General features: G+C 40.7%; 2 protein-coding genes and 1 long non-coding RNA gene across 4 annotated transcripts in view; 2 read left to right on the forward strand and 1 right to left on the reverse strand.

Moving 5' to 3' along the window:
* Positions 1–1,602, forward strand: part of NT5DC3 (5'-nucleotidase domain containing 3) — a 41,372-nt gene extending 39,770 nt beyond the window's left edge. Inside the window, exon 14 of the mRNA XM_019515346.1 lies at positions 135–1,602. Within this exon, the coding sequence (XP_019370891.1) occupies positions 135–169 (35 nt within the window). The 3' untranslated portion in view covers positions 170–1,602. The remainder of the gene's footprint in view (positions 1–134) is intronic.
* Positions 1–15,188, forward strand: part of LOC109296121 — a 637,130-nt gene that overhangs the window by 404,469 nt on the left and 217,473 nt on the right. The gene's annotated exons all lie outside the window — the stretch shown is intronic.
* The window catches only part of STAB2 (stabilin 2), a 166,554-nt gene continuing 153,669 nt past the window's right edge, over positions 2,304–15,188 (reverse strand). For both annotated transcript variants that reach the window (XM_019515340.1, XM_019515339.1), the window contains 6 exons: positions 14,195–14,314; positions 13,153–13,311; positions 10,207–10,311; positions 6,318–6,446; positions 4,243–4,362; positions 2,304–3,133 (listed from right to left, as the gene is read on the reverse strand). In XM_019515340.1, the coding sequence (XP_019370885.1) occupies positions 3,083–3,133; positions 4,243–4,362; positions 6,318–6,446; positions 10,207–10,311; positions 13,153–13,311; positions 14,195–14,314 (684 nt within the window). In that variant the 3' untranslated portion in view covers positions 2,304–3,082. The remainder of the gene's footprint in view (positions 3,134–4,242; positions 4,363–6,317; positions 6,447–10,206; positions 10,312–13,152; positions 13,312–14,194; positions 14,315–15,188) is intronic.

Consider the following 15,188-nt stretch of genomic DNA (forward strand, 5'->3'; position numbering starts at 1 on the left):
CCCCCCCCCCCCCCGTCAAAATTCAACCATTTTAAAAATATATTTTATCTGTTAAAGTTTCTAATTTTAAGTAGTATCTGAAAATGTAACTAGCAAATTGTATACAGCAAGAATTATTCTTCATTTCCTTTTAGGGCATAACTTGTTTCCAACCATGATCATCAGGTAAATGAAATTTTGCTGACCAAAAGTTGGTTTTTTCTTCTTTTTTTTAAATCTTTTTTCCCTTTCCTTCCTCCTCCCCTCCCCTGTCTCCTCCTCCCCCAGCCTTTTCCACTCATTAATATTTGTGTGTCTGGAATGTTTTTCACATGCAATATTTTTCAAATTCTAAAAAGCATGTTTGCAAAGTGAAGGATGTGTTTTAAAACCACTTGTATAATTCCAAATGTCCTGGATGCTTGAAGTAAATCTGTTGCTGGCCTGGAGGTTGGTTATGATGTTCTTGTTCACAGTTTTCTTGAGCTTGTTTTCCAAGCCTGAAGAACAACACCCTAAGTGTTCTCTCTCTCTCACACGTTGAAATGCATGAGTTTTAATTTGATGGGGAGGAGGATGAATCTCGATTGATCCTTAGTCTAGCTTTACCAGGTGTGTTTTTGCCTAGATTATACAAGATCTCTTTAAGAGAAATCTATTTTGTGTGCTGAAATTTGTGGGTGGCAGAATCCACAATTTAGTTTTCAGGACTTTATTATCATAATGCTAAGCTAGAACAGAAGCTTTGATTGTATTACTCCAGGGATCTCAAAACACTTTTTCAATGATTGTATTCTAGAGTATAACTAGTTAATGAAGCAATGAAGGCACTATGTTTTTTCCATCTGACTGAATGGTGAATGTCATATTTAAAAATTGTGCATTGTCACAACTTTTTGGTGCTTATGCTCTTGATGTTAACACTTAATGTTTAGTCTCTTTAAATCTGGTTTAAAAGTCAGTCCTGATATACTGGTCATGTGTTAAACAAGAACAATTAAATAGATATTGTATGGGAAGATTTTGTTGGTAAATCTGTACTGTGCATTGTTTCAAGTCTAATTTCATAACTCAGTAAAATATTATTGTTCATAGCTATTGAGAGCTGTGAGAGCAGCTAAGTTTAAATTTTTAGCATATTGCATGATTTCTTTAATATATACTACACACAAGTTTTAGTGATGGGGGATTCATATTTTTCAGCAAACAGTAAAATATGAGTTTGACAAGTTTATTAAGTATTCACATATTTATATTTTCAGTGCTAGAATACTTTTCTTATTTTGGCAAAGCTTTAAAAATGTTTAGTTTTTCTAACTGCCTCAGCTCTTTAACTATGTAGCTCTGCTTTCTGTGCTAATTACTTCTTTAACACTTTCATTGCTGACTTCATGCAGATTTTACAGCATGTTTAAAGGACAGTGTCCCTTTTAACTTTTGAAGCTTATTTCAGGTGAACATCAAAATGAGGTGAATTGTTTATATCTAATCTAAATTGGTAATCCAGAAAATTTAATCTTCTGATCTAGAGGAAAAATAAAGTTTGGTTAGTAAAACTGTATAAGAGTGTAACCATTATGATAAACTATTTCATTTTGCCACAATAAAAAAGTTCTTGTGTTTTTATCTTTTTTTGTTCCTGTAAGAGTCTTCAATTTTATTTGTCCAGTGAGGACAATAGGGATGGGAAATTGGCAAGTTTATTAACTGTGTAAGTGGGATTTCTTATTCTTTAATGGTGGTAGGTGGAAAAGGAAAGAGAGGGAATGACAAAAAGAATGTTAATTTCCAGCTCCTTCCTTCAGTCACTGATGCTTTTAAACTTAGGATGTCAATACTTATGCTTGATCTGCTGCATCAAAAAGTGCTGGGCTGATGTGGCTTTTGTAACATATGAGGTTTGTTTGTATAACCTGCATCTTGGGATATTTTCATAAAAGGAAAACTTTGCTGTAAAAATGAGTTATTGTAGAAGATAATGCCAGTATATGTGTTGTAAGAATTAACAATTGATATCAATGGCCAACAGAGAGGCTATGTTTGATATAGTGTACCTAAAAAAGCTGGCAGCTATTGTCCATGTAACACTTTTATGTGAAATGTAGGGTACTTGTATCAGCTTAACCTACACGAACAATGCAGAGGATGTCTTTTACTCTTTACAGACCTCTTAAGATGAATGTGAAAGGCAGAATGGATGGTGAACAATTTTTTTTTCTAACAAGTAATCATACATGGTCTACATTCCCTATTAGTTCTGATATGAGTATTTCCTCCCCTTTCCAAAGATGACAAATTCTGAATAACGTGAAACCAGGCATATACCATATTTGCATCTTCATTTACTTCAGTTTGTATAAGGAAGAACAGTAACAGACAAAAGCAAACTATTTTAAAAATGAATGTCTTAATGCTATTAAGTGTGTTTGGTTTAAGCTCCTTGTTTACCACATCTAGATTCAACCCCAAGACATAATGGAGCTATAGTGGCAAACGAATAGCAGGCATATACCAATTAAGGTCAGTGGCTGGAATGCCCGTGTGTTTTGAAGAGGTAATATCTGTTATACAAGGGCATGAGTTGTGAAATAGTTGCCAGGTGGGCTTTGGGAAACAGTCATCTTGGGCTGTTCTCTGGCAAATGCTATGTCCTTAAAGCTTGATATGTTTGAGGGAGAAGAATGGGATCTGCTCAACTCTGGTCGGTCAATTCCGATCTTTATATTTTTGCATTTTGACATGTGAAGTTTGACCTATATATTGGTATAATCCAACTCACTATCTAATAACACCCTGAGCTACAGTTTAAACTAAAGGAAAGAGAAGGAGTGACAGAAAAGGAACATTAGTTTCTGCTTTCTTTGTTCAGTCACTTTCCCTTTTAAACTTAGGCTCTCAATATTCACACTTGCTTCAATCCCAAAACAAAATGAAGGCATAAAGGCAAAAGAACAATTTAAACTTAAATTGTTGGTGTGATTTGATTATTTTAAATGTACTTTGATCATTTTGGAGATGATTCACAGTAAATGTTGGGTTGTGTTGGTTCTTTTAAAATCCCATAGACAAGCATTTCACAATCTAATTCTGTAAAGTTCAGTCTTCAAAACTGATCTTGAGGACCACTCGTCACAAGCTGCTGTTCATCAGAATCCTGTAAAATATAAATTTTTAAATTCAGTTTTTGACTCGATATTGTCCAATATATGTTTTATCTGACAGTGAGTTGCTGTATGTATATACTACGCACGTGCACCAGGAAAACTAAAACCTAGACCAAAATTTAAACTTCACTTCAAATTCTTGACTAGATATCCTGCCAAGATGCTTTATCTTGCATCCAGAAAGGAATTTATGCCCTTTATGCTCATGATAAAACAATAGGCAAAGGAAAATTGTCCTCAACCCTGCATTCTGTTGAAGTCAACAAAGGAGTCAGTGGGATTTAAGTTTGTGCTTTTATGCTCTTCTGAACTGAGCAATAAGGATTCACACCGCTTACCTTTTGGTCTTCTTGACTCTCTTCCCTGCCAGTCTTTTAGGGTGCATATATAGTGCCCCCCATTCCTGTTTACCAGAGCCAACCCAAGCAGGGGACAGGACCCAGGGCAAATCAGCCCATGTGGGGTCCTGCCCCCTGCTCCAGGGGGCCAGGGGATAGTGAGCAGCTAAATGCGAAGCTGGCAGTGGCGGTGTGGAGTCACCGCAGCCACTCCACCACCGCTCTGCAGGGCCCCCCAAAGCGTGGGGCCCAGGGCAGTTCCCCCAGTTTGCACCCCCGTAGAGACGACCCTTTCTGTTACAAATGTTGTCCATGGTTGTCGCATCACATTTATCAGAAATACTTTGTACAAAAGCTGTATGCTTGTCTCACAAGAAAAATGTTGAGTGAAAATTCCTGTTTGTAACATGGTTTCTAGCAGAGGTAAAGAGTTTGGTCTCAAAATGAGGTGTGTTCTACATATTTTTCATCTTTTGTTACCACTGTAGCAAGAGGGAATGATGTTTCACATAGACAAATCACTACCAGCCACCAGTATTTTAACGAGTCCGTCTGCAGAGCAAGATTTGGTCTAGTAGCCTGCAGTTCTGGTACTAGTATTCAGTGTTATTTTTGGGGCAGCACAGTTAACAGTAGGTAACTATGTAAGAAGTGTGGACATACTTTCCCAGTTCTAAACTAATGTATTTTTGATATAATTATCTTCTCTTTCTGTGATCTTAAGCTAGCTACTACAGTTGGAAACCACACTGAAAACTTACAGAAAATGGATCATAGGTACGTTCTGGTGGAGCAGTCGCAGTAGAACTTTCATATGAGGGATTTGTAATGTTTGAAGGCTGTGAATTGTCCAGTGCTGTTGCATCAATGTCATCTATAGACTGCAGAAAACCATATACATCTAATTAGATTCCATCATTCTGTTATCAAATGAAGCATTCAGAGTTTCACTCCTGGCTGTGCTTCATGTGACTAAATAATTTATATTGCTGTGTCTGGAGTCAGTGTGGGCTAGTGCACCAGGTGTAGAATTGAGACCTGAGTTCTGGTTTGGGCTCTGTTGTATGATTATTGGGCAAGTGGTCTTGTTGTGGACTTCCTCTCCTCCCCCACTGTCTGTCTGCAGATGCTTGTTAGCACAGGAACAGTGTCTAGCAAATGGAGCTCCACTCCAGTCTTGGATACTATCCTATTTGAAATATGTTTCCCTTTATTTGATATTGGCATTTCTAAAAGAGTTAATGTGTTCTGTATACAGGGTTAGAAGCAAGAGGAACTCATGACCATCTCCAGGAATGTTTTTTTCTAATGAACTGATGCTTTCACTTTGTGTTTTTACAAGGTGTCAGAATGACTGCCTGTACCCTCTTTCAACCACTCTTACCCCATTTTGGGTAACCTGCATTGAACAGCCCTATTGTTGCTGGCTTGTTTCCAGTGAAGGAAATGTGCAGGAAGGGTTTTAGTTGACTGTTACAATTTTTCCTCTAAGAATGTTTCAGAAGCATAGCAAATGCTTTAATGTTTAAAAAACTCTGGCCTTTTTTTTTTTTTTCTATCGAAGGGTAGTTCAAATAAATGCTGTGGACAAGTTCAGAGGAATGTCTTTTAACAGAAAAATATATGGGGAGAAGAGAACAGGTTCTAGTAAGAAACCGTAATTAGACTTTCAAATGAACTCTCTCTCTGTAGCACCTTAGGACGCTGACAGAAGTGACACTTGTTGTATGATCAGCCCCCTGCATGGCTGTAGAGTGCTTTCTATGATGTGACGTGTGCTCTAAAGTAGAGTGCCTTGGAGAACTTCTGTTCCCTAGGTCAGTTTCTCAGCACGATCAGGGCTGGCTGATGCAACCCATCCCTGTCCTTGGTGCTGTCTGCAGGAAGGGAGGAGGAAGGAGCTGTGAGCTCAGGTTTGCCTGACCTGAGCTAGATGGGGGTGGGTGGATTGGAGCCCTCCCAGCTCCCTCCCCATCCCCCTCCAGCTCAGGTATGGCAAATCCCAGCTCACCCATCACTATACCCCTTCCCTTCCTGCAAACGGCACCAGAGCTGGGGGGCTAGGGGAGAGAGTCTGCAGGCAGGCAACTCCTCTCCTGTATTGGCTCCCTCCCCTGCCTCTGCCCCCCCTTCCCCCAGCCCAACAGATAAACATCTGTTGGGTCAGCATTGTTGGGGGTGGTGGTGGGGAAATCACTCTAACTCATGGCACTTTATGTGAAGCACCAGGAATTAGACCGGGGACCTGTATGCTTGTCAGTGCCCTTAGTGTCTGTGTCATGGCTGTTAGAGAATACAAGTTTTAGGCGAGTCTGTTGCACCTTATGGAGTCTTTCTGGAATGACCAGATCCCCAGCAAATGCAGATTTATTCTGGGTCAGACAAGTGGGCATGCTGTTTCCCCACAGTGCATGTGGCCTGGTCTTCAAGAGGTCATTACTCACCTCTTTCATGTTTAGTCTCTAGCAGCTGGGGGGAGCAGCCTTGTTATGCCCTAGAAAGCAGAGACTGCATATCTCTTGACCTGTCTTTTTTTGGGAAGCAGTACTGAGAGTCTCCTTGTGCAGGTCACAGATTTGTATAGGCAAGGCTGTTTATTACAGTTCCCTTGAGAGTTTTTGCGTCTCTGTTTAGGAGCAGATTAAAATTCACAAAAGCAAAGCTAATCAAACATCCTTCTACTGGGGACCTTGAAGTGCTATATTTTTTAAAAGGATCACTGGAGACAGATGTCAGTGGATAGAAATCATATATTCAGGCACAGCTGTTCATAATGTGGGTATGAGATACTGATCCCTGCTCACAGTCAACTCCAACCCTCTTTTCTGTCTCCTACCTTGAAATGCTGGAAGCCACTGGTTCTGTTCTTGAATCTGAAGTAAGTGTACCCAATAAATACCAGGATTCCAATAAGCAGGATGGTGGCAAAGAAGATTCCTGTTCCAGATGCAGCATGTAGAGAATGCTAGTTAGAGAGAGACAGAGATGGTGAATTGTGGAAGCTCTGCTGAGCGTTGTTCAAAAGCAGAGTCGTGTATAAAAATGCTGTTTTGGTAAAGAGTTCCAGGGCTGCAGAGGAGGCAGTGACACTATTTAGGCCCTGACTTGCTTTTCTAGTTGAACTTCCAGCTTCATGGTAACCAGGACTCGTGGTTCTTTTATTAGACCAAGAACTTCTACAGTCTTTTCTCTGATGCCTGGAGAAGGGTGTTTGTGCCCAAAAGCTTGCAATTAAAGAAGATTTTTGGAAAAAAAATGGTCTAATAAAAGATATCACCTCTACCACAACTTCTGATTGCTTTTTCTTTAGACTAATATGGCTATAACCTGGCTACCCAACAGCTTCGTAGTAGGCATTTTATCTGTCTTGTAAGACTATAGATTTATGCTGAGCGAGACATCGCCTCACTGAAGGGAATCCTTGCTTGAAAATAAAGTGAAGCTGGAGTGACCTCTCCAGGGCACAAAAGCCTGCCCACCCACCAATGTCCCCCTCTCAGCCTTGCTGGCTTCATAAACACTGCCCTGAAAAAAATCCTGATCGTGATTGGAAAAAAAAAAAAGGTCCCTTTTTACCCTACTTTAACTAGATGAATGGTACATGGAGCACCATCCACACTACTCATGAATATTTGCGTTCTGTGAAGAAGCTGCTGACAATTCTATAAATGGCCTTTTAGGTTGGTATGTTCAATGGTGTTTAAGAGTTAGGTACCCAAAATGCACTCAAATTGCAATGAGAAGTGGATGCCTAATTTCCTGAGGCTGCTTTGAAAATTCCTGCCAAAGTAGAGGTGATCTAGACAAACTGCTGACCATCCTTCATTTTTGTTGGCCCAGGTGGAAATGGGGAGGGTTTGATTCTGATGCTTCCCTAGTAAGTGTTTAGCTTTATGGCCTAGTAAAAAAAAACAACAACCCAAAAACAAATTATTAAACTTGCTCTGGGACATTGCCCCCCCTGCAGTTATTGGTGCTAAGTCATCTGGAAATTTATTCTTAGACATACAACTTTTAAATAATACAGCTAGACTTTATTAAGATATTGACAATATGTTAGTGCCAGTCTAGCTAGTGAAATGGGGTGACACACAACATGACATACTGCTACAATGCGCCTGCTATAAATTCCCTATAAACTTGACTTTTTTAATCCTGTTTTTCCCCTCTCCCATGCCATTTTGCATTTCCAGAGATGGCAGCTAGAAGGGATTTTTGCAAACCAAGTTTAGTTATAAGGAATGGGCTGGGGGGTGGTAGTGAAAAAGGAAAAAAAAAAAAAGGTTGACTGTTAAGTATCAATACAACAAATACACCTGTACGCCCCCGCCTCCCCCAGTGACAGAGCCAGAGTTCTGTAGTGTCAATGGATATGTTTCAGTTTGCTGGGTGAATGGCAGAAATGGAAAAAAAATACTTTGGGTGGCGGTGCTTGTGGTTTGGACATGACAGCCAATTTCATCTTTTAGAAGTCCTTACAAAACAGTCCAGATCTCCCCTCTTGTTGTGAGCAGGCACACACCACTCCTACACCAATTCTACCTTGAAGTCACAAGTAGCTCAATTACAGATGGGAGCGTGAGGTTTCATTTGCCTGCAATCTGGTCTTAGCAACCATCAATAGGTGCCCTCAGAACTCTTTATAGTAACTTCTAAGAGGGGTTAGGGACATTCAGGGAACACAGAAACCAACTGAGATAGTAGCAAGCTGATTACTTTCTCTAAAGGGAGATTTGGGACTGGTGCACTGTGAATGTGAATGAGACCTTTCCAATATACAAAAGAAAGAGATGAGGTAGGACCCTTTGAAATTTTCTGGGAATGAAAATAGATTATCCCTACTATTTAACTTAAGCTCTTTAACTGAATTGGGTAGAAATGATAATGCAGATCAGTAGATCTAAGCGCCTTAAAAAGGAAAGTGTTTTGTAACAAAATACCAAGCTGCTCACTGTAATACTCCAATCCCTTTTTCAAAGGAGGTCCTCTCTTAGGAAAAAACCCTACCATCAGCCAGTTTTACCACAGGTTGGGGGGAATGTAACTTTCTAGAGCGCAGTTAGTTTGGATTTGGGATTCTGTGCAGTGGAATGGTACAATCTTAGGCTACATGCTGATTCAGCATAAGTGTGGTATCTGGGCAGTGTAACCTTTTACCAAAATACAGACTAGTATAACTCCTGGTATGGATGCACCGGTATCGGTATAAAATTGCTTTGTGGTGTTAAGCTTTATTCCCTTGCTTGTATAGGAATAAAATACACTGGTAAAATATGTCTAGAATGGTATGATTGCATCTAAACTGTGGGGGGAATTGGGGTGTTCCATGTAATCTATCTTAGAGTGGTGTAACTCATCCTCTCCACCCCCGCTCTACTAGTTAAGGTAAAGTAATGCAACTTGTGTAGAAGTCCTTTGAGCTGTTTTGGTTGGAGTGTTACAGACAAAGTGCCAGATCTGCCTACACCAAGATGAGGGCCCAAGAGCATTCATGAACCTTGCACTACACTGTTTTCTTTGCTCTGAATGTGATTACTTTATAACTGGTGTCAGAATTGGAATTTCCACTTAAAGTTATTTTTCTGAAATATTTTGATGATGAAGTTCTCAGATTTAAAATGAATGAAAAGTTGATACAAATTGTTCCATGGGACAGAAACTTTAGTCTGTCCGAACTAGAACTTTCAAGAATTGCCAGAGCAACCTGAAGTCCCAACAGGCTGGGCACCAGGTGGCCTCCCTCCGGGTGCACAGACATGTACTAACTTTCTGACAGTTAAGCTGGCTTAACTTTTTTTAAAGCCGATTTAACTGTCAGAGTATAAACACGTATGTGCAGCAGAGTTGGTTTAAATGCAGCCCGAGATAATACACCTCTGAGGTATATTATCTTGGGCCACATTAGGTAAGTCAGCTTAGTTTACAAGATGGCTGCCACCATGTCAAGGAGCTGTATATGTGTATGCTATGATATGGCTTAACTTAATTTGGTTTAGTTAAGTCTCCTTATTTTAGGCCAGCTTAGTATGTGTGTATACACCCTCCTTGCACCCCAAATCTAGAGGGATGGTAAGCTTGGATTACTGAGGGAGCTGAGGAGCCAGCCCACCCACTGACCCACCTGATTGGAAACCAACCTGCCCGCTTCTTGTCAAAAGTCCTGATGGGAACAAGGGCTCCTAATACACGTCATTACAACATGTTGGAGCCGACTTGATTCATTGAGTCTGCTGGAGTGTGGTAATTGCTGCGCTCCAGCTGACTCCAGCATCATGTGTAAAGCTCATTGGAGCTTTAGTTAAAGCGCCCCTGCCACCTTTTTTCAGCATGGGAGATGCTGATATGTGTGATGCTGTAGGTGCTTTAATTAGTGTGGCTGTCAGAGCTGCGCTTATTGAAGTGCCCCCTCCCTCCCCACCTCCCAGAGCACATCTATAAAGGCCCCAGTGCGTTCTTGTTCTGCAATGCTTCGGTTTCTAGAACTGGCATTTTTGAAGAGCTCCGGTGGTAAACTTGTCCTCAGGGTTTAAACCTCTTAAAGCTTTCAACTTCTTTCAAAAGAAAATTTGTAACCAAAAAGAGGGAAAAAAACCCAAAGGAGCCAATTACCAGGTTTTAAGGTGCTAGAGGTAGATCTTGTGAGCCAAATTATTCATAATTCTCAGCAATGAACTCCAGAGAGAAGTTTAGAAAAGAAAAGGAGGGGGGAAGAAACTTCAACTTACAGGTACTGGAGGAGCCTTTAAAGGTGCTGAAATGACATGGATTATCCCATTGGAAGCAATTATATCCCACTCAGTAATAGCTCTTCCATCCACAAAACTGGTCTCCTAGCCAAGAAGAAAACAAAAGGAACTGAGGCACTTTTAAAGTAAAACTTATTTCTCTCAGGTTTTCAGCGACTGGGGAGAGGACAGCTTCTTGTGTGACCATACAGCTGCTGAAAGCAAACGCCAGGCCTAGCTACAGGATGCCATCACCCAGGATCACACCAGTTCCCCAGGGCTTTTCTACAACAGAATTTACTGGCAGGAGCGGGGCTGTGGTCTCACAAGCCAGCAGGTTGACTTCAGTCACTATTTGCCTGTATCACGTTTTTATGCCTGGCTCAATAGTAAAGTTAGTTGTTTATCAAGAGAACAAGTGCAATAACCAGAGCAACAGGGAATCTTCCTCCATGCCATCCTGCCAGTGTACCTCAACATTAAGCTGGAGGGATCACATAGCCATCTGTGTCCTATCACTTTGCTGTCTGTGCTGAAGCTGCCCGTCAGGCTGGGGATGCTCTGAAGTGGGTGTCTAGCCAATTTAAGGGTATAGGTTGTAGCTGTGTTGGTCTAAGGACATAGGCAGACAATTCAACTCATTTAAGACAGATCACTGAATAGGCATTGGATGATTGCTTCCAGATTGCTGAAAAGCTGAATGGGAGCAGTAACAGGAGATTAATCCATCAACCCTGTTATCATGCTCAGAATTTTTAAATCTACAGACAAACGTGTGGAGCCCTGGATTCTCATGCAACAATCCTGAGCTTCTGCCAAGTCCCTTTATTCTGGTTTGTATGGCACAAAGAGGATGGATCTTTTTGGCTGGTGATTCTCTGTGGTTAGATAGCATACATCTAGCTTCCTACATCTGTAGGGTCTAGGTTTACCAGGGGAGCTTGGAAGCAGTGGTGACAACCTACAGCTGGTGATGTTGGAGGTAAACTGGCTTTGCCAGGTGCAGGAAGATGCAAACAACTTTTTGCCCCACACAACATGTGCTGGGCCTGGTTGTGGACTGAAGCTGAGGCCTTTAACCATTTTCCTACTTTCTTTATATACTGAAGTTTTGCACCCCAGCAAACTCCTTTCAGATAGTAATCACCGCAGATGATCTTGCACGTAAGTAGGTGACAGCTTTTCTGGCATTACAACACAGCAAAGAATGATTCATGTATGTACTGGCAAAAGAGAAGAATTGACCAGAGCATCTGTGGCTTACTACGAGAGAGAGGACATGCCCAGCAAAGCTCTGAAATGCAGGCTTTTCTGGCAGCCTAGGGGCCCAGCTGCTTCCTGAGAAATGTTGGTTTCTATAGCCTAAGAAGGTGGGGATGCTAGTCCTTGCATGTCCTCCAAATTACCTTCAGCTTTCTTCATAGTGAACATGTATGCAGCTGTGTGCCAGCAGCAGCAGGATTGGATGAACACCTTTTTGAGTTTTACCTATGCAGCTATAACACTGCCACTGAAGCATGTTTCTACTAGAGCTAGGAAATCTCTTTCTGTAATCCCTTATTTCAAAAACTGTCATTTGTTTTCCTATCCCTTTAGTGCTCATTTTAAAAGCCTTCAAAAAGCATCATGGGACTGTTCTGTAATGTTACTGAAAAACAAGCTGGCTATAGAAAGGCAAGTGTTTAGCTGACTGGAGTTAGACATTTCATTTAGTTTATCTTCCACCCTCATGGGTGCTGCTGTAAGTAGGGACACTAAAGAACTATAGAGACCACTTGTTTAATTCGGCTGGTTAGAAAGATTGTCATTCATCCCCCAACCACCTTTGAAGGGATGTAGTGTAGTGGTGCATGTTGGAGTAGACATGTTGCAGACAGGGGCGCACTCTAGTGTTAGGAACACATTCATTCATCCCCATGTGAAGTCTCGAGTGTTTTCTACACAAAGCAAGGAGAAAAGAAAATAGATTTTCCTGGTGGATTTTAAACAAGGTAAAATTTTTCTGACCACAGGGCCTGGGAATTTTCTCTCTCTGACTTGCTCAGGGAGAGAGATGGAGAGGCTGACTTTGTAAAAGGGATTATTTTCTAGGTCAAATATCGGTCAAGGGAAAAAAGTGGCAGTGGAAAGAACTATGTATGATTTTAATACATGATACGTATTAGTACTGTGCTGAGACAATTGTTGTGTCATGACCGTATATGTAATTGTGCAATAGGCCATACTGGATTAAAAAAATCCTCATGTTGTGTACTGTAATTGTCAGTGTCAAATGAAGAGAAGGGAGAAGGTTGGGGACAGGGAAGGGGATGAGAGCAATTTTGTTCCACCCCTGCCTTATTCATTTATATCTAATCATTTATCTTCCTTGAGAAGCCCATATCAGGTTGGCTTATTTCTCTGGTCAAAGAAAGTCAGATGCACATTCCTTGGAAGCTTGAGCTAATCAAAAAGTGAACACTTACTAGAGTGTGTGCTTTCAAATACCTCTTCAATTAAAAAAAAAAAAAACAAAAAAAGTAGTTTTCGCTGAAATAACAAAATTAAAGCAAACCATTATTTTGTGGCAAAATGCTATTTTCAGTCTGTGTTTTTTAAATTAAACTTTTTGAGTAGCTGAATGGTAATCTTCCAGTTCCCTTCAGCCACCATGCTGCTGTCTCCAGTTAATTTGCCAGTCTGAGTTGAAAGCTGGATCCTAACCAGCATCCCACCATTAGATGCTTCTAGCTCAATAGCCAACCAACTTTTTTTCCCTGCATTGCTTCAAGTTGTCTCCTTGTCAGAATCCTGTCACTAAATCCTGGATTACCTGTTCTGGAAATCCTGGTTTCCTGGGGACTATAAGACATGAAACTTGAATTAACTGCCTGAACAATTAAGACCAGTCCCTTGCTATTGTAGGCACAGCAGAAGATGGAGAAAAGATTCATGTGTAAAACATACCTGTTTAATTGTAGGGAGCTGAAAATCCTGGCTGAGGCTGCGGGTAATTAAAAGTTTTTTCCCTATCCGGGTTTGAAGAGTAGTTCCATTGGCCAGATCTTCATAAAACACTGTGCTAGCATTGGACAAATGATATTCAATGTCTCGTCCAGAAAGTGTCTAAAGAGGAGGGGTAAAGTAGGGGAACATTAACGCATCCAATTAGCCTACCTGATTTTACCACTAGGGGAAATTCCCATGGTATATTTTTTGAATGTGTCATCCCAGCTGCAGCACTCATACTACCTGACTAGGCATCTTTAGGGAAATCCCCAAACTAATACGGGATCATGTTTCTCTTATTCCCATAGTACTTCAAACAGTAGCGGGACATGAGGCTTTAATTCTTTGGCCAGTCACCTACAGGAGTGAGGAGCTGCACTGACACTCAAATCACAGCCCAAACAGACAAACAGGGACATATGTCCATGTTAACCAAAAAAAAAGGGAGTACATTTTGGATCAGTTTCAGGAAATGTGCCAGTTTCAGCTTAGCTAGTTCATCACTATGGGATAACCTGTGTCTTAGGATGAAATCTTGGCCTTATAAATGGCCAGGATATTGCCCTTAAATTTTAAAGCAAAATTTGAGATGGAAAAGCAGCCTCCTTTCAACAGTGTTGGTATGGGGTACTTGCTACAAATCTGCAAAAAACGTTCCTAACAACTCTCTCAACAGATGCAATTGCAGATAAGAGAGAGCTGACCTCACACCTTGGAAGGATTTATCTGTGTGATAACAAAAAAAGAATGCTCAATGGATGAAGTGTCTTGCAACGTGTTTCAATGTAGCATATTTTTTTATTCATAATTAGGTAATGGAAAGATAGCAAAGAAACACATCAACCTTGTTCAGTAGTAACATGAGCCAAAATCTTTAGGTTTGTCATTTTACATTCACTTATTTTTATTTTTATTTAAATTTTAACATACTTTTGAAACTCATAAATACTTGAAATGACCTCTTAATGTCAGAAAAGAAAAGGAAAAAATAAACCCTCACCTCATTTTCCCTTAGCCCATCATTGTTTGGAGCAAAGAGAGTGGCTTGGATTGACAAGTCTGAGAGGTATTTCAGGAACTCTTTCCCTTTCCTGGAGCTGTTAGAATAAGCCAGAACTTCCTGGGAAGAAACAAAGTTTATTTTTAATGAAGGACAGTCTAGATTCTGGTGGAGTTACTGTGATACGAGCTAACTACATACTGCATAAAATAAAATAAAAAATTAATTATTTTCACACATGCAATTTTGATGTGTGACAAAGTTACTAAGCGAAAAGCTTTTATTTAAAAACACTTTTAGCCCCTGCTGCTGTAAGTACTTAAGCTTACAATACTTATAATACTTAAGTCCTTACCTAATTTGAAGGACCTAAGTAGGCCTATTGCAGTCAATGAGACCATTAAATGAGCAAAGTTGCCTGCCTGCCTAAGCAGGACCCTAAGTTTTAATGCTTTGTCTTCTACTTATAACAATATGACAACATTCACATTAGACACTCTACCTGCTGTGCCACTTTAAGAATCTGCTCTGTGTTGGAAATTTAGTTAATTATACTTTTTAATTGGCTGTCATGAGGAATGTGTTTTTAACTTGATTTTACAAAGTCAGACCAAAGACATTTTTTTTTTTTTTATAAATCGCACTTTAAATTGCCTTTATTTAGATCATTCCGTCCTGCTTTCCTGTTGTATCTTTGTTACTCCTATTTATATTTCTATACAGTAAGAAAAGAGAGAAAGTCACATACCACACACATTATCTTGTGTGTGCGTGCGCGTGCATGTCCATACAGGGAAGGGGTACATTCAGAGACAACCATAGGTGGGTGCGGGGCCTGGGGCAAATCAGCCTGCGTGAGGCCCCTTTAACACTGTGAGGGGCAGGGCTGCGGCCACTCTGCCCAGCTCTTCCTTCCGCCCTCCGTTTCTGCAGGGGTCCCCAATGCATGGGGCCCAAGATTATCACCCAATTGCCCCCCCCCCCCCCCCCCCCC

Source organism: Gavialis gangeticus, unplaced genomic scaffold (genome assembly GCF_001723915.1).
Source record: "Gavialis gangeticus isolate Ggan-Ray unplaced genomic scaffold, GavGan_comp1, whole genome shotgun sequence".
Taxonomy (NCBI): domain Eukaryota; kingdom Metazoa; phylum Chordata; order Crocodylia; family Gavialidae; genus Gavialis; species Gavialis gangeticus.